The sequence below is a fragment of the Salvelinus sp. IW2-2015 genome, linkage group LG27, assembly GCF_002910315.2.
Source record: "Salvelinus sp. IW2-2015 linkage group LG27, ASM291031v2, whole genome shotgun sequence".
In the NCBI taxonomy this organism is placed as follows: Eukaryota; Metazoa; Chordata; class Actinopteri; order Salmoniformes; family Salmonidae; genus Salvelinus; species Salvelinus sp. IW2-2015.
In genome coordinates this window covers 10,556,632-10,573,262 of record NC_036867.1, presented here as the reverse complement: position 1 = coordinate 10,573,262, position 16,631 = coordinate 10,556,632, and the positions used below count along the sequence as shown (strand labels likewise).

At 43.9% G+C, this 16,631-nt stretch overlaps 1 protein-coding gene across 1 annotated transcript in view; it reads right to left on the bottom strand.

Annotated features, from left to right (window-relative positions):
* prex2 (phosphatidylinositol-3,4,5-trisphosphate-dependent Rac exchange factor 2) overlaps window positions 1–16,631 on the bottom strand; it is a 220,312-nt gene extending 203,681 nt beyond the window's left edge. The window contains 1 exon segment of the mRNA XM_070435678.1: window positions 16,121–16,631. Within this exon segment, the coding sequence (XP_070291779.1) occupies window positions 16,121–16,279 (159 nt within the window). The 5' untranslated portion in view covers window positions 16,280–16,631.

Here is a 16,631-nt window from a genome sequence, read left to right as displayed (position 1 = left end):
CTTGTGAATGACTCTCTTTTTGCACTGCACTCCTATGGCACACACTAAACGTCTTGGACCGCTCTGGGCATAACCACCACCACACTCACAACACTAGCTTACACTGACACCCCAACACACACATAAACACACACACAAACACACGCCAACTTCACTCAACCCATCAATAATCAACCCCGCCAATCTTCGATCTCGTGGGCTACAACACACTGCATACTGCGCACCACGAACACCACCACACACACACACACACACACCACACACACACACCACCACACACAACAACACACACACACACCACCACAGCCAAAATCACCAACAACACAAAGAACACACCACACCACACACACACACAACACACACACACACACACACAACACACACACATACATACCATACGTACACGTTATGTGTTTGTGTGTGTGTTTATGTGTGTGTTGGGGTGTCAGTGTAAGTATGTGTGAGTGTGTGGTTAGAGTCCAGCGTGTGTGCATAGAGTCAGTGCAAGAGAGTCAGTTCAAAAAAGAGTCATTGCAGGTAGTCCGGGTAGCCATTTGATTAGCTATTTCGCGGTATTGTTTAGAAGTCGTATGGCTTGGAGGTAGAAGATGTTCATGGTCCTGTTGGTTCCAGACTTGATGCGTTGGTACCGCTTGCTGTGCGATAGCAGAGAGAACAGTCTGTGGCTCGGGTGGCTAGTCTTTGACAATTTTTGGGGCTTTCCTCTGACACCGCCTGCTATAGAGGTCCTGGATGGCAGGGAGCTCGGCCCCAGTGATGTACTGGGTACTACACACAACCCTCTGTAGCGCCTTGCGGTCAGATGCCAAGCAGTTGCCATACCAAGTGGTGATGCAGCCAGTCAAGATGCTCTCGTTGGTGCAGCTGTAGAACTTTGAGGATATGAGGGCCCGTGCCAAATCTTTTCAGCCTTCTGAGAGGGAAGAGGCATGGTCGTGCCCTCTTCACGACTGCGTTGGGGTGTATGGACCATGATAGATCCTTCGTGACGTAGACACCGAGGAACTTGAAGCTCTCGACCCGCTAACTGCAGCCCAGTCGATGTGAATGGGGGCGTACTCGGCCCTCCATTTCCTGTAGTCCACGATCAGATCCTCTGTCTTACTGACGTTGAGGGAGAGGTTGTTGTCCTGGCACCACACTGTCAGGTCTCTGAACTCCTCCCTATAGGCTGTCTCATCGTCGTCATGATCAGGCCTACCACTGTCGTGTCCTTGGCAAACTTGATGGTGTTGGAGTCGTGCACGGCCATGCAGTCCTGGGTGAACAGGGAGTACAGGAGGAGACTAAGCACACACTGCTGATGGGCCACTGTGTTGAGGGTCAGCGTGGCGGATGTGTTGTTGCCTACCCTCACCAACTGGGGGTGGCCCGTCAGGAAGTCCAGCATCCAGGTGTTCAGTCCCAGGGTCCTTAGCTTAGTGATGATCTTCGAGGGCACTATGATGTTGCTAGGCTGGCATTGCAGATGACTCTGCCATGTATTTCAACAGATGGGTCTAGGGGGTAGTACCCCATGCCCACAGAGAAGCGTGCCAGCATGCCAGCCTAGACATTGGAGCCCTTTGTAAGGGCGGATGATGCCAGATTCACAAGTTTCCTCTGGGGAGAGGTTGACTCTGACACCAAGTCAACCGTAGAGGGCCCATGGACTGGGTGGGCAGCTGGCAGAGCAGAACCAAAAGATGCCCGCTTCTCTACAAAGACTCACCGTCAAGTACAAGATGAGCCCCTAGACAGACACGCACGCACGCACGCACGCACGCACGCACGCACGCACGCACACACACACACACACACACACACACACACACACACACACACACACACACACACACACAACACACACACACACACACACAACACACACACACACACACATACATATATGATATATATATATATATATAATATATATTTAGAGATGCAAGAAGCATCTCAAAGAGGCTGTGTGTTTCCATAGGATGTGGTGTGTGTGTGCAGTGTATGTGGTGTGGTGTATGAGATTGCTGGAGTCCTTGCACATTGCCTGTGTGTGATCGGTATTTGGCACACAGTGCTGTGTGTGTGTGTGTGGGTAGATTAGGTAGTGTGTGTGTGTGTTGTGTGTGTGTGTGTGTGTGTGTGTGTGTGTGTGTGTGTGTGTGTGTGTGTGTGTGACAGGAAACCCGTAGCACAATGTAAAGAAGGGGAGGGCCAGGAAGGAAGGAAGGAGATCCTGCTTGGGGAGAGGCTGGTCTGGCTGCATGACCACACAGAGACAAAAGCAGAGGAACTCACTCTGACACTCCAGAAAGACTTACCACTGAGGCTGCTTACATTCACACAAGGGGAGGCAAAATATTCCATGCAAACACCACACACCACAGCATCATGCATTGGTTATCATTTACGCCTACATGACTCAAAATCACAAGTTAAAATCGCCAATCTACCACCGCTTACATTCACAAGAGGGGAGGGGGAAGATTCCCAGACCCAGAGGCAAAATATATAGGGTCTTCTTTAGACTGTATATGACTGAATATATAGTCTTCTTTAGACTGTATATGACTGAATATATAGTCTTCTTTAGACTGTATATGACTGAATATATAGTCTTCTTTAGACTGTATATGACTGAATATATAGTCTTCTTTAGACTGTATATGACTGAATATATAGTCTTCTTTAGACTGTATATGACTGAATATATAGTCTTCTTTAGACTGTATATGACTGAATATATAGTCTTCTTTAGACTGTATATGACTGAAGATATAGGGTCTTCTTTTTGCTTGGATGAGTGTAGTTAATCTAAGCCATAAATCTAAGCCATGTCTTCATTATCAATGTCTGCAGCTTTGAATCAATGACCATTTTTTAAATGTTTTTTTCCCCCAAAACATTCACAGACAAAAGACAGGCGCACACAAACATCAACGAAATCACCCCTGCCCAGACCCACATGCTCCCACCGCCTCAATCTCCACGGCTTGCAAGACTCTATTCCACATGATCTCAAACTGCGCCACTCTGCCCTTCTCTGTCGCCCACACGCTTTCAATATTCAAATAATAATGAATTTGACTCTTCCACCGTCCCAATGATGGACATTCACTTGATTTCCAGTTTTTAAGCAAAAGTTTTCAAAATGATTGACAAGAAAAGTACGGTCGAACCCACCGGGTATCTCACCGCACCCTCATATAACATGTCTTGAAATATGTAGACAGACGGATTAAAAGTCAATTGATATTGTAAAACTTCTGAAGGCCAACTTTCTAACTCTGCCCATTACTTTCGGACTTCATATCACTCCCAGAAGGCATAAATCACTGAGTCACTGTTAGTTTTACACTTAAGACATGACTCTGCCATTGGCCTGTAGAATATGTGAATTGTGTCTCTTCTATAATAAAGTATGTACATTAGTTTCAACTGGATTTAAGCATACATTTTTGTTAATTGTCATTTTGTTAAAGTTTCAACATTCCCTACACCTCTTGCCAATATCCGTTATTTTTTGGTCTTGGTTCCAATAGTTCCTTTTTTTCTAAGAGATTGTCAGTTGGATGTGCTTTCTGCAAGGATTTATAGAAAACTTACCAATCATACGAGTATCCTTTTCTGTGTCAAATAGAAATCCCTCAACATTGCCCTGATGCCCAAAAGATTTCAGATCAACATTTTGTGTTATAAAACTTTTAAGTTGCAAAATGTCTTTGAAAATGTCTATATTGGTTAGTCCAAAATGGCTTTTTAATTCTGTCATGGATATAATTGTATTTCCTGTTACCAAGTCATTTATGGTTTCTATGCCTTTAGTTTTCTATGTGGGCCAATTTATCTGTGAATTGTGAAAAGCTATCCAAGGATTGTTTCATAGAGTTGTGTTTTTAGGAAGTGATATTGGTTCGTGTAGAATACATTTAATTTTCTTCCATGTTATAGTGTTCTTAACTATGAAGTTCATGTTCTTAGCTTTATTCTTTGAAAACAGACACATGAAAAGATTCTGGGGATGAGCATGTTCATCTTCAATATGTACTGTACCCACTGTTAACAACAGTAAAAGCCTTGGGTGGCGTGTTAATACAATTCCAAGGTTGGAAGGTTCATCCCCATATTGTTATTTATCTTCTTGCTCTTTTGCACCCCAGTATCTCGACTTGCACATCTATCACTCCAGTGTTAATGCTAAATTGTTATTATTTCGCCTTTATGGCCTATTTATTGCCTTACCTCCCTAATCTTCTACATTTGTACACACTGTATATAGATGTTTCTATTGTGTTATTGACCGTACGTTTGTTTATGTGTAACTCTGTGTTGTTTTTGTCACACTGCTTTGCTTTATCTTGGCCACGTCACAGTTGTAAATGAGAACTCGTTATCAACTGGTTAAATAAAAGAAATAAAAGGTTAAAACCAGCCTCAGACTTTGGGACATGAAAAACGTTCCTTTATATTCTATGATTGTCTTATGGCTGAGTATACTTTATTAAAGAATGTCTTCGGTGGGGTACACCTGTGTGGGGTACACCTGTGTGTAGATTGATGAGGGACATTTTTGGGATCCATTTTAGAATAAGGTTGTAACGTAACAAAATGTGGAAAAAAGTCTAGGTGTCTGAAAACTTTCCCGAAAACACTGTATAAGCATCCTAAGTATTTAACATTGGTCCACTTAAAGGATTGCTGTAGATCATGAGTTATTCTTTTTCTTATTGCCATTGCCATCTACATTAATTTTACAAGGTAGGCATTGTTTTCTCAATATTAGTGAGGTATAATCAGGAGATCATCTGCAAATAAGTTTAGTTTATATTTATGTTTACCCATACTGATAACTGTTATGTTTGGGTCCTGTCTAATTCTTTCTGCAAGCGGTTCAATTACCAGTGCAAACAGGAGGGAGACAGGACATCCATGTCTTGTACCCCTTTCTAAAGCAATTTCATCAGATAATGCATTATTTTTGTATATATGTTGTATATTTTTACTTTAGAATATGTAAATACTATTTTTATTAAATGTATTATTTGAGCTGGATAGTTGAAGGCTTCCAATGTTTTGAATAGAAAAGGCCATTCACGACGGTTGAAAGCCTTTTCGGGCATTAACAGCCATTATTTATAAATCTACATCTTGTTTTGTAGCATATTGTATTATACTAAAACATGTTCTTGTATTTGTTTGTAATAGGGGTGTGAACGTTTAAACCAAGTTGGGATCCTTAACGTTAAGAAAAATCCTAAAAACAATGTTTTTTCCCCCACATAATTAAAACCACAGTGCAGGGCCTCCCGGGTGGTGCAGCAGTCTAAGGCACTAAATCGCAGTGCTTGAGGCGTCACTACAGACCCGGGTTCGATCCAAGAATGTGTCACAACCGGCCGTGACCGGGAGTCCCATAGGGCGGCGCACAATTGGCCCTGCGTCGTCCGGGTTTGAGAGTTTGGCCAGGGGCGCTTTACTTGGCTCATTGCACTCTAGTGACTCCTTATGGTGGGCCGGGCGCCTGCAGGCTGACTTCAGTCGTCAGTTAAACAGTGTTTCCTCCGACACATTGGTGCAGCTGGCTTATGGGTTAAGCGAACGGGTGTTAAGAAGAGCAGTTAGGCAGGTCATGTTACGGAGGACGCATGAGTCGACCTTCGCGTCTCCTGAGCCCGTTAGGGAGTTGCAGCGATGAGACAAGATCGTAATTGGATCGCAATTGGATATCACAAAAAGGAGTCACATTTTTTTTTAATTCACAGTGCAGTTATGATAAAACATTATTTTCTGTGTTAATGCCTAACTAGACTATATGGCTATGAAGGCCTGGGGAAAGTTGTGTAATTTAAATAAAACCGGAGAGGAAGAATATGTGAGGCATGCAAGACAATTAAGGCATTATGAGATGCAGATTACTATGACATATGGGCACGGTTCTGCCTGCCACTCCTCTCTCCCTCGCGCTGGCCTGCCTGCTCTTTCTCGTCTAAATCTTTTCTAGATGTAATAACCCTGAAGAAAGAAAGATGTAGCATCAGTCAAACTGTTATTTAATTCTGATTTATATACATTTCCATAGAAGCTATTAAAATTGCTATTTAGCGAAAATAATTATAACTGGTTTGGCATGTACAGTTGAAGTCGGAAGTTTACATACACTTAGGTTAGAGTCATTAAAACACGTTTTTCAACCACTCCACAAATTTGTTGTTAACAAAGTATAGTTGTGGCAAGTCGGTTAGAACATCTACTTTGTGCATGACACAAGTCATTTTCCCAACAATTGTTTACAGACAGATTATTTCACTTACAATTCACTGTATCACAATTCAAGTGGGTCAGAAGTTTACATACACTAAGTTGACTGTGCCTTTAAACAGCTTGGCAAATTCCAGAAAATGATGTTATGGCTTTAGAAGCTTCTGATAGGCTAATTGACATCATTTGAGTCAATTGGAGGTGTGCCTGTGGATGTATTTCAAGGCCTACCTTCAAACTCAGTGCCTCTTTGCTTGACATCATGGGAAAATCAAAAGAAATCAGCCAAGACCTCAGAAAAAAAAGTCTGGTTCATCCTTGGGAGCCATTTCCAAATGTCTGACGGTACCACGTACATCTGTACAAACAATAGTACGAAAGTATAAACACCATGGGACCACGCAGCCGTTACACCGCTCAGGAAGGAGACACGTTCTGTCTCCTAGAGATGAACGTACTTTGGTGCGAAAAGTGCAAATCAATCCCAGAACAACAGCAAAGGACCCTGTGAAGATGCTGGAGGAAACAGGTACAAAAGTATCTATATTCACAGTAAAACGAGTCCTATATCGACATAACCTGAAAGGCCGCTCAGCAAGGAAGAGGCCACTACTCCAAAACCGCCATAAAAAAGCCAGACTACGGTTTGTAACTGCACATGGGGACAAAGATCGTACTTTTTGGAGAAATGTCCTCTGGTCTGATAAAACAAAAATAGAACTGTTTGGCCATAATGACCATCGTTATGTTTGGAGGAACAAGGGGGAGGCTTGCAAACCGAAGAACACCATCCCAACCGCGAAGCATGGGGGTGGAAGCATCATGTTGTGGGGGTGCTTTGCTGCAGGAGGGACTGGTGCACTTCACAAAATAGATGGCATCATGAGGCAGGAAAATTATGTGGATATATTGAAGCAACATCTCAYGACATCAGTCAGGAAGTTAAAGCTTGGTCGCAAATGGTTCTTCCAAATGGACAATGACCCCAAGCATACTTCCAAAGATGTGGCAAAATGGCTTAAGGACAACAAAGTCATGGTATTGGAGTGGCCATCACAAAGCCCTGACCTCAATCCTGTAGAGAATTTGTGGGCAGAATTTAAAAAGCGTGTGTGAGCAAGGAGGCCTACAAACCTGACTCAGTTACACCAGCTCTGTCTGGAGGAATGGGCCAAAATTCACCCAACTTATTGTGGGAAGCTTATGAAAGCTTCCCTGAAACGTTTGACCCAAGTTAAACAATTGAAAGGCAATGCTCTCAAATACTAATTGAGTGTATGTAAACTTCTGACCCACTGGGAATCTGATGAAAGAAATAACAGCTGAAATAAATCATTCTCTCCACTATTATTCTGACATTTTACATTCTTAAAATAAAGTGGTGATCCTAACTGACCTAAGACAGGGAATTTTTACAAGGATTAAATGTCAGGAATTGTGAAAAACTGAGTTTAAATGTATTTGGCTACGTGGTATGTAAACTTCCGACTTCAACTGTATTCTTTTTTGAGGCCTCATAGGTGTTTACCAGGTTTATTTACCATAAAATAAATAGCATGCTTTATTTGAGTCTAACCTGTAGTTGTTGGCTCTCTTCAAAAGTAAAAGATCATATTCCTGCTTAAGTTCCAAAAATGTATTTTCTTCTTTACCTTGTAAACTCAGATTAACTCAGATTTAACTCTTGCAGAGTATGAGATTATCATTCCCCTGATGTACACCTTAAAAGCATCCCAAATTATTTTGAGGGTTAGCTTTTCTCTGATGTATATGTCTACATTTTTTTCCAAAGGTCTTCATTTTTCCGTTTACGCATTTAATACATTTTGGGTCTTGAAGATGCACTCTGTTCATTCTCCATATTCTGTCGCTAAGTGTATTTTATTTTGGTGTAATTAAGCATGATACAGGAGAATGATCCAATATCACTATATCATAATAGTTCAATTAAATAAAATCTTAATTTGTGAAAAAAATGTAAGTCTCTCATTCTCTAAGAGCTAATGAATAAAACCTCACTGAAAAGTCAGAAGGTAAATCCCCAAGCCACATGGGAAAAAGAGATAGGTATTTACTTAATTAGCCCTTTGCAACATTTTAATTGATAAGGGATGTAGAGGTGCACCTAGTGAAGTCTCCACTCCAGTGCTCTGCTCTACCAGATAGTTAATCCCTGCAATCATTCAGCTCTGCCAACAGAGACAAATTTAGTCTAGCGCTCAGGTTCCAAACACACACACACACACGTGCACTAGGGATGGGCGTTTGAAATTATTTTAATATGCATTTTTTGGGGATATCCAGATAGTCGGAAAAAAAGAAAAACAAACTAACATTTAGCTATTAACTCACGACCAATCAGAATGACTCAAATGCACATTGCAGAGGTAAACAGCAGACATGCTGCTTTTCTTCGGTAGTTTGGCTAACAGCAACAACGAAAGAGAAGTCTGATTTTCGCAATGATAGAACTGATTCTGTTACAAAAAAGATTTTCTGGTGAGTGTTTTGCATTGTTCTGTGTCGGGTATTATGGAAACTCCATTAGGTGAGTGTCTGTGATTGCTATTTGAAGTGGGGGAAATAGGACTTCCTGGAGGGCTAAATACCCAGCAGTATGTTAGCTCAATGCACCGTTATAAAAACTACATTCAAAAGTTGGTTTATTAAAATTTGAATTTCAAATGGTATATCCTTGCAGGTCAAAATGTTTCACGGATAATGTAATTTAACAAAGCTTTTTCATTGTTAAAATAGGCCTACAACATTTTTTCAAAAATGAACATTCACTCAGGTAATTTGAATATTAACGTTTGTTCGGATATTCGATTAACCGTGCCCATCCCTAGTTTGCATGCGCACACACACACACGCGCACACACAAACAAACAATCGGACAGGAATACACACAACAGACTTGGAAACACTCCAACTACACACACAACAACTATGGAAAATAAACTTGGGTGGTGATTACATGCTCCTGAACCAGTAGAGGTACGATGAAACCAGTCTATTTATGCCTTGGTTGGTTGGTCGGTTCATCGGTTGGTGTGAGATTAGAATGCAGACAGAGATACCTGCTGCAACTCTTCAGAGGCCTCAGAAGGAGGACGGACAGAAAGAAAAGAACCACACAATGTTTTCGCTGTTTTCACACACTGGAGACACTGACCCAATAGAATAAAAAAGAGAGGACAGGAGAAAAAACATCTATTCTTTCTCTCACAATCTCTGTGCACACACACACTCAGATAAAGACACACAGTGTGTGTAACAAGCCTGCTCTAAACCTTGGGAGAAGAGGCTCTGGGCAGAGCTGAGGATAAGATAGAATAAGATAAAGGGATAGAGGGAGGGAGGGAGGGAGGGAGGGTAAAAAAAATCCCCCTCCATGAGAACAAATCTTCTGGAAAAGAACCAGCCCTGTGTGTGTGTGGTGTGTGTGTGCTGTGTGTGGTGTGTGTGTGTGTGTGTGTGTGGTGTGTGTTGTGTGTGTGTTGGTGTGGTGTGTGTGTGTGTGTGTGGTGTGTGTGTGTGTGTGTGGTGTGTGTGTGTGTGTGTGTGTGTGTGTGTGTGTGTGTGGTGTTGTGTGGTGCAGGCCTGCTGATATAGAGAGATAGAAGATCTTAATCGATGCTGCAAGTAGCACTGGAAAAATACAACTCTCTTTGTCCACAAGGTTTTTGTCCCAAATGGCAACCCTTTTCACTCTATGTAGTGACTTGACCTATGGGGCCCCTAGTCAAAAGTAGTGCACTATATAGGGGATAGGGTGCCCATTTGGGATGAAAAAATAATGGCATGGAACATATGCAGCCGGTGTTGCCTGTGGACGGCGGGGTGGAGAGAAGAGAGAGAAGAGAGATCCATTAGCTATGGTTTGGTCGGCAGTGAGAGTAAAGGGGTGAGAGGGTTACAGATGAGAGGGTCCATTAGGTGAAGCAGGAGAGGGGAAGAGACGACAGGGGGAGAGAACGGAGTGGAGAGTGATACCTATTAGGTGAGTGGGGGGGAGGTATGGGTGAGCAGCAGGGGAATTAGAGGTTTTCATCAAAGAGGGGCAGGGGGTGAGGAGTGAAGAAGGGCAGGGGTGAGGAAGTGAGAGGGGCAGGGGGTGAGGAGGTGAGAGGGGTACGGGGGTCAGGTCGTAGGGCTGGGTGATGAAGGCCGCTACGTGACTGTGTAGTCAGTGTGCCCTATGGGTAATAAACAGGACTGGATCCGTTCCTCTGCACTATGCACGAGCGCGTGAGTGTTTTTTTCTATCTGAGCAGTAGCAACACGTTAGGTGTTTTCCTATCTGAGGCAGAGCAACGTTAGCGTGTTTCCTATCTGAAGCAGTAGCAACGACGTTGCGTGTTTTCCATCTGAGCAGTAGCACACGTTAGTGTTTCTGGGGGTAGCACGTTGCTGTTCCTATCTGAGCAGTAGCACACGATTAGCGTGTTTTCCTATCTAGCAGTAGCACACGTTGCATGTGTTTTCCTATCTGAGCATAGCACACGTTAAGCGTGTTTTCCCTATCTGAGCGTGACCGTTAGCGTCGTTTTCCTATCTGAGAGTAGCAGCACGTTAGCGTGTTTTCCTATCTGAGCAGTACACACGTTAGCGTGTTTTTCCTATCTGAGCAGTCAGCACACGTTGCGTGTTTTCCTATTGAGCTTAGGCACACGTTAGCGTGTTTTCCTATCTGAGCAGTAGCACACGTTAGCGTGTTTTCCTATCTGAGCAGTAGCACACGTTAGCGTGTTTTACTATCTGAGCAGTAGCACACGTTAGCGTGTGCGTATGTTTTTATCCGAGTGCATGCATGCGTTTTGATTGAGTAGGGACACACTGTATATCAACATCGTCTGTTGCCGTTTCCAGAACACCAGGGGGCTGGTGGGTCAGGAGGGGGAACAGGGGAGGAACTTAGTGAAGTCTTCAGATTAACCGACAGGAAGGAGAGGAGAACAAGAGGTCGCGACCCTGGGGTCACTGGATGTCCGTCCAGAGGATATGGAGCCCCCATCCAAACACACACACACACACACACACACACACACACACACACACACACACACACACACACACACACACACACACACACACACACACACAACGTGCTCACCACTGGTCATGTGTGACACACAAAAACAAGATCACCAGCCTGACAGCCCGGTAAACAAACCCAACACAGATTGTGAGTGAGAGAGAGATCCGAGTCTGTGTTTTCCTCACCAGCCCTGATTTCCCGTCTCAGCTCAAAAACATTCAGATTTACAAGCTTTAATTAATATCAAACTACCACAGGTTTGCCAGCTTTATGGTTTTTCACTGCAGGGAAATGTACTCCGCGGATGACCAAATATACACAGAGCTAAAATAAAGACGTTGATAGAGAGATGAATTATTGAAAAGCCTGCATGGAAAAGTGATCCAGTCAGAGTTTATAGAGTCACATTTAGTTTCACGTTAAATCTCGTTTTACGAGTGGGATTATCAAGGTTTTAAAAACATTACATTTAGGTGGTCAATTTATGGTTCTTTACGGTTCCACAAGCTGTCGCAGCGACAAGGGGAGAGGAAAGGAGGGAGGAGGGTTGCAGTGGGACCACTAATACAGCAGAGCCTAAGGGAATATATTACACAGAGAGTTGCTTCTTTGTCTGCGTCCTAAATGGCACCCTATTCTCTGCAGAGCCCTATGGGCCATGGTCAGAAGTGCATTATAAAGGGCATAGGGTGCCATTTGAGACGCAGTCCTACAAGTCTCACATAAAAAGCTTCCCTTCTCTCCCTCACGACACCCTCTCACTGAAGTGCTTATCATGCAACGGAGTGGGTTTCATTGTCCCCTTCGCTCAAAACCAAAACTGTCAACAATGCCACAGTCACAGCCAGGCCTCCAGAGTACCCAGTAACACAAAAACACCTGCCACAAGAGGAGAAGCACGGGACGCAATTACCAGGAGAGTTTAGTTTACACTCAGTTTACCTTTTCATCCATCCCTTGTTTCCTTCAACCAGACATTTTTTGAAAGACCATGTCATTTTCTTGTCCCTCAGTTGTCCAGAATAAACATGGGCTGTGCCACTAATGGCGCCCTATTCCCTGTGGGCCTTGGTCATTTGAGAAACCTCTCTAAAGAGGACCGGGGGACAACATTAAAAAGTCTCCCATGTTGTTTTCCACTGCCCCAGGCCCCAGCTGTAGGTAGTGTACTGTGGTTTATTGTATTGTGAAGCCAGGCAGGTTGTGTTAGGGTTCAGTAGTTAGGCAGTGAGCGAGTCCCAAATGGCACCCTATCCCCCCATATAGGGCTCTGGTTAAAAGTAGTGCACTATGTAGGGGATAGGGTGCCATTTGGGATGCAGAAGCGAGAAGCCTTTAGTTTCCTCTGAGCTGAACTCCAGCAGGCAGCTAGCTACTGGCCGGACGGTGTTTTCATTGTTCCCCTGCAATTCCTAACCTCTCAGGAATTCCTGCCTCTACCAGGAAATATGGTTTACAAGAACAGGCACCAAGCCTAGGCATCCACGTCACTAACCTAACCCCCTTTTCCCCCCTGCACCCTCCTGGTAATGTCTTCCCCTTTGCCCCCTTATACCCCTTTCCCCCCTGGCAGATTCTCCTGGCTCATCCCTCCGGAGTCGGACCGCAACCCCCAAAACAGTCACACATGCCCTCTTGCACCAGAGTCTGAAACTGTCTGCCTGTGTTTCCCAAATGGAAGCCTGTTCCCTATAGTCAGCTACTTTTGACCAGGGCGCATAACCCCTGGCCTGTGTTGAGTAAGAGATGGATATTTGGATGTTAGACATAGATAATCCAGATAATATCAGACCCTTCGTGAGAAAGTTCCTCTCAGATTTCCTGCAGTGCACAAGGTGTGCGGCTGGTGAACTTGAGTTCTTTCTCAAAGCCACGTGACGAGAACACGGATTGTTCACTGTTACTGCAGAGTTGAGGACCTCAAGGATCAGATGCTTGGATGACGTGTGTGTGTTTCTAATGAAGAGCATCAGATGAAAATGATCAGTCAGGGCTCTCTCTCTCCCCAGCCCCAGGGTTGTTATTTCATCCCCAGATGATGACATCCCCCCCCCCCCCCCCCCCCCCCCACACACACACACGATAAGAGAGACGAGGAGAAGTAGGCCCATCTCTTTCTCCCTCCCTCCCTCCCTCTTTCCCATCCTCCCCATGTCTCAGAGAGAGTGCCTTACCTTTCATCAACATCATATGAACCTCTCAGCTTGAACATATTCAGGCCTTGGAGATGGCAAAATGTTACTTGTTTACCACTGAACTGTAGAGCTACAGTAGTTTGGCTGAGCAAATGCGAGGCTGCTTAAAGGAAATATATATGAAACATTTCATAACTACTTGGCAAAATAGCGTAGATAGAAGTATCACTATCGATAATACTGATACATAAATAAACAAATGTTTGACTTCCTGCCAGTGCTTTAGAGCCAGCTCCTTGAATGAATCCCAGTCACAGCACCATAGGGGGGCGGAGGCAGGGGTTGCATTCCCAAAAACACAGGACAGAGAGAGGACACTCCCATGCTATTTGTGATTCCCAGATGGCACCCTATTCCCTACTTAGTGTGCTACTTTTGACCAAAACGTGTGCACTATGTAGGGAATGGGATGCTATTTGGGACATAACCATTGCCTCTATCCATTCCATTCTATCTCAACCCAATTATGGAATGATGGTGGGATGTTTTCTAGGAAGAGACTATTCCAGAAGGATTGCTCTGTATCAAGCTAAGAGTCATTCCTAGTTCCTCGTCTCCCTCTTCTCCCCTCCCTCCCGCTCTCCTTCACCCCACATATCTCCCTCGATCCCTCGCTCTCCTTCCCTCCCTACATCCCCCTCTCTTTCTCTCCCTCCCTCCATCCATCCATCCCTCTCTCCTTCCCTCTCTCCAGTCCATTGGAGCCATCTGTGGAGCAGAGGGATGGAGGGAGGGAGAGAAAGAAGGAAGGGATTGAAGGAGGGAGAGAAGAAGGCATAGAGGAAGAGGAATGTCTACATACAGAACATGTGGTCTGGGAAATAACCTTCTTAATGACACACAACACAGTGCCTCCAGCCCCACTCCCCCCCACCACCACCATACAGGGAAAGGAAAGCAAAGTCTTGGGAAAGTAATATGGAGGGGAGCCATGGTGGTCAGGATACATAGACACAGTCTAGATCTGGGGCCGTATGTATCAAGTGTCTCAGTGTAGGAGTGCTGATCTGGCACTCCTACACTGTTAGTGTCCATGTAATCGTATTCATTGTGATCTTAAATGCAAAACTGATTCTGAATCAGTTTTCTACTCTGAGACGCTTGACACATACGGCCCCAGTCCTGAGTCTGACCAGTGGTTACCTCCCGGGTTGTAAATGACAGGGTCAAAGGCTTCCTTCACATGTATGCAGACTTAATAACACATTCATAATCACAAGTTATGAAAAGGCCCAGAGTTCTCCTGTTCAGATCTCCTTAGAAAAACTCCCGGACCTTGCTTATGTATTAAGCCGCCTTCGCTGTCATTAACGAGTCTAGCCAAACATTGTCTAACAAAGTGAGACATAAATAACTCTACAGACAATTCATTTACATTTATAAAATATCCTAACAGCTTTCTCAAGTTGCCTCGCACGCATAGACAGGCATCCAGGACCCAGTGTGCATTTTTAAACAGCAGCGGCCTTCTGTCCTTCCTGCCTTTGAGCCTGGCTGTTTTCTTAGTAATGCCATTAAGCTGACAGAATGTCATTCTTATGGCCCAGCCAAGTCCTGCATTACCGTTCATGCCAGGCAGCATAGGAGAGTCCACTCCAGAAACACACACACACACACACAGTGGTGTGCAGGAGAACAGCTGTGTGTCAGTACGGGTGGTTTTGATTTTAGGTCCACCTGTGTCTCTGTTGGCACCTGTTTCTGTGTGTGTGTGTGTGTGTGTGTGTGTGTGTGTGTGTGTTGTGTGTGTGTGTGGTGTGTGTGTGTGTGTGTGTGTGTGTGTATTGGTTCAGCTTTTGGCAAAGAGCTCAACTCCCAGGTATTTGCTGTGGAGGTTTTCAGACCCCTTTTGTGGATGGTATGAGAATCACAATAGAATCATCTTTCAAGTTCGATTGATCACCCAGACACTGTGTTCAAGCCACATTCACATTGCATGAAACTTGCAAAGTCCCAGGGAAACGTATAGTTCTAGTAGGTTCATATTTAACTGTGTATTATTTGTAAACACTTAGATATCAGAAAAATACGTCACAGAATAGATTTAATCACAGAATAATAGGCCTGCATCTAAATCTCTCAGTGGAGTCTTGTTACAATAAAGGAAGCCTTGTCTTTTAAGTAGCAAAAAACGATTATAAAGTTGTATTATTGAAAGAATCTGAGAATAGGATTAAACAGTCACACTGGTCTCAGAAAGTCACAGAGAAGAATGCCTTCCTTTATGCAGTTGCTGCTTTCCTTATTTCTCACACTTAATCTGAAAAGGTAATCTCCTTTGAGAAGAGGCCTAGGCTACAAACTCTGCAGGAAAGAGACATATGCGGATTTTCTGCTGGTAAACCCTCAACTGAGCTAGATAATGAAACCGTGGTTTACTCTGAGATTGACAAATTATAGTTTGAGTTTCACCATCAATGAGATTGACAGGCAGTGCACGACTCTGGTTTTGAGGTGAACCGCATGAGTTCTGCTGCTTGGGAGTCGGAGGACTCCTATGCCCCTTGCATAATAAATAGGCATGTTTGTTGTTTGAACCTGTGAGATTTCCTGCAGCAAGCGAATATATCTGGGAGATATTAAATAGGCTACTTCATTAAATAATACAACTTTATGAACTCACTGAAAGGAACTCGAGTGTCCCGACATAATCCCGTTCAGTCTTCAGAAGTTCGTTCAAAACACACACTCTCAGACGTAGCTGTTTCTCCAAATCTTTCCCGCTTTCGCCTTTCCCGTGTTCTCCTTTGCTTTCATCAGTCATGGTGATAACGCAATTCATGAAGGCGATATATTGTCTGCAGAACGTTTGAAATTAAAAAGTTTAATTCAATTGTTGCCGGAAAAAAGTTTGCAACATGGTTTAAAAGTGGACGTGAATCTCCGTTCACTCACTCACTGCGGTGCAAACGCACTCAGTCCAATGAATAAAAGACCCTTTATAGCACACTGTACGAAACAACCAAAACAAAAAAAATCAATTTGACAACTTCGCCGCTATAAACGCTCAAAATTCACGATCAAATGCGGAGACCCTCGCTTAGTTTCACACGCCTGCCTGACTGAGAGAAAGGAAAGCTGTGAAACACAACAGCGGTACGCGTCTGGACATCAGTCAAACTACTTGACTCCTG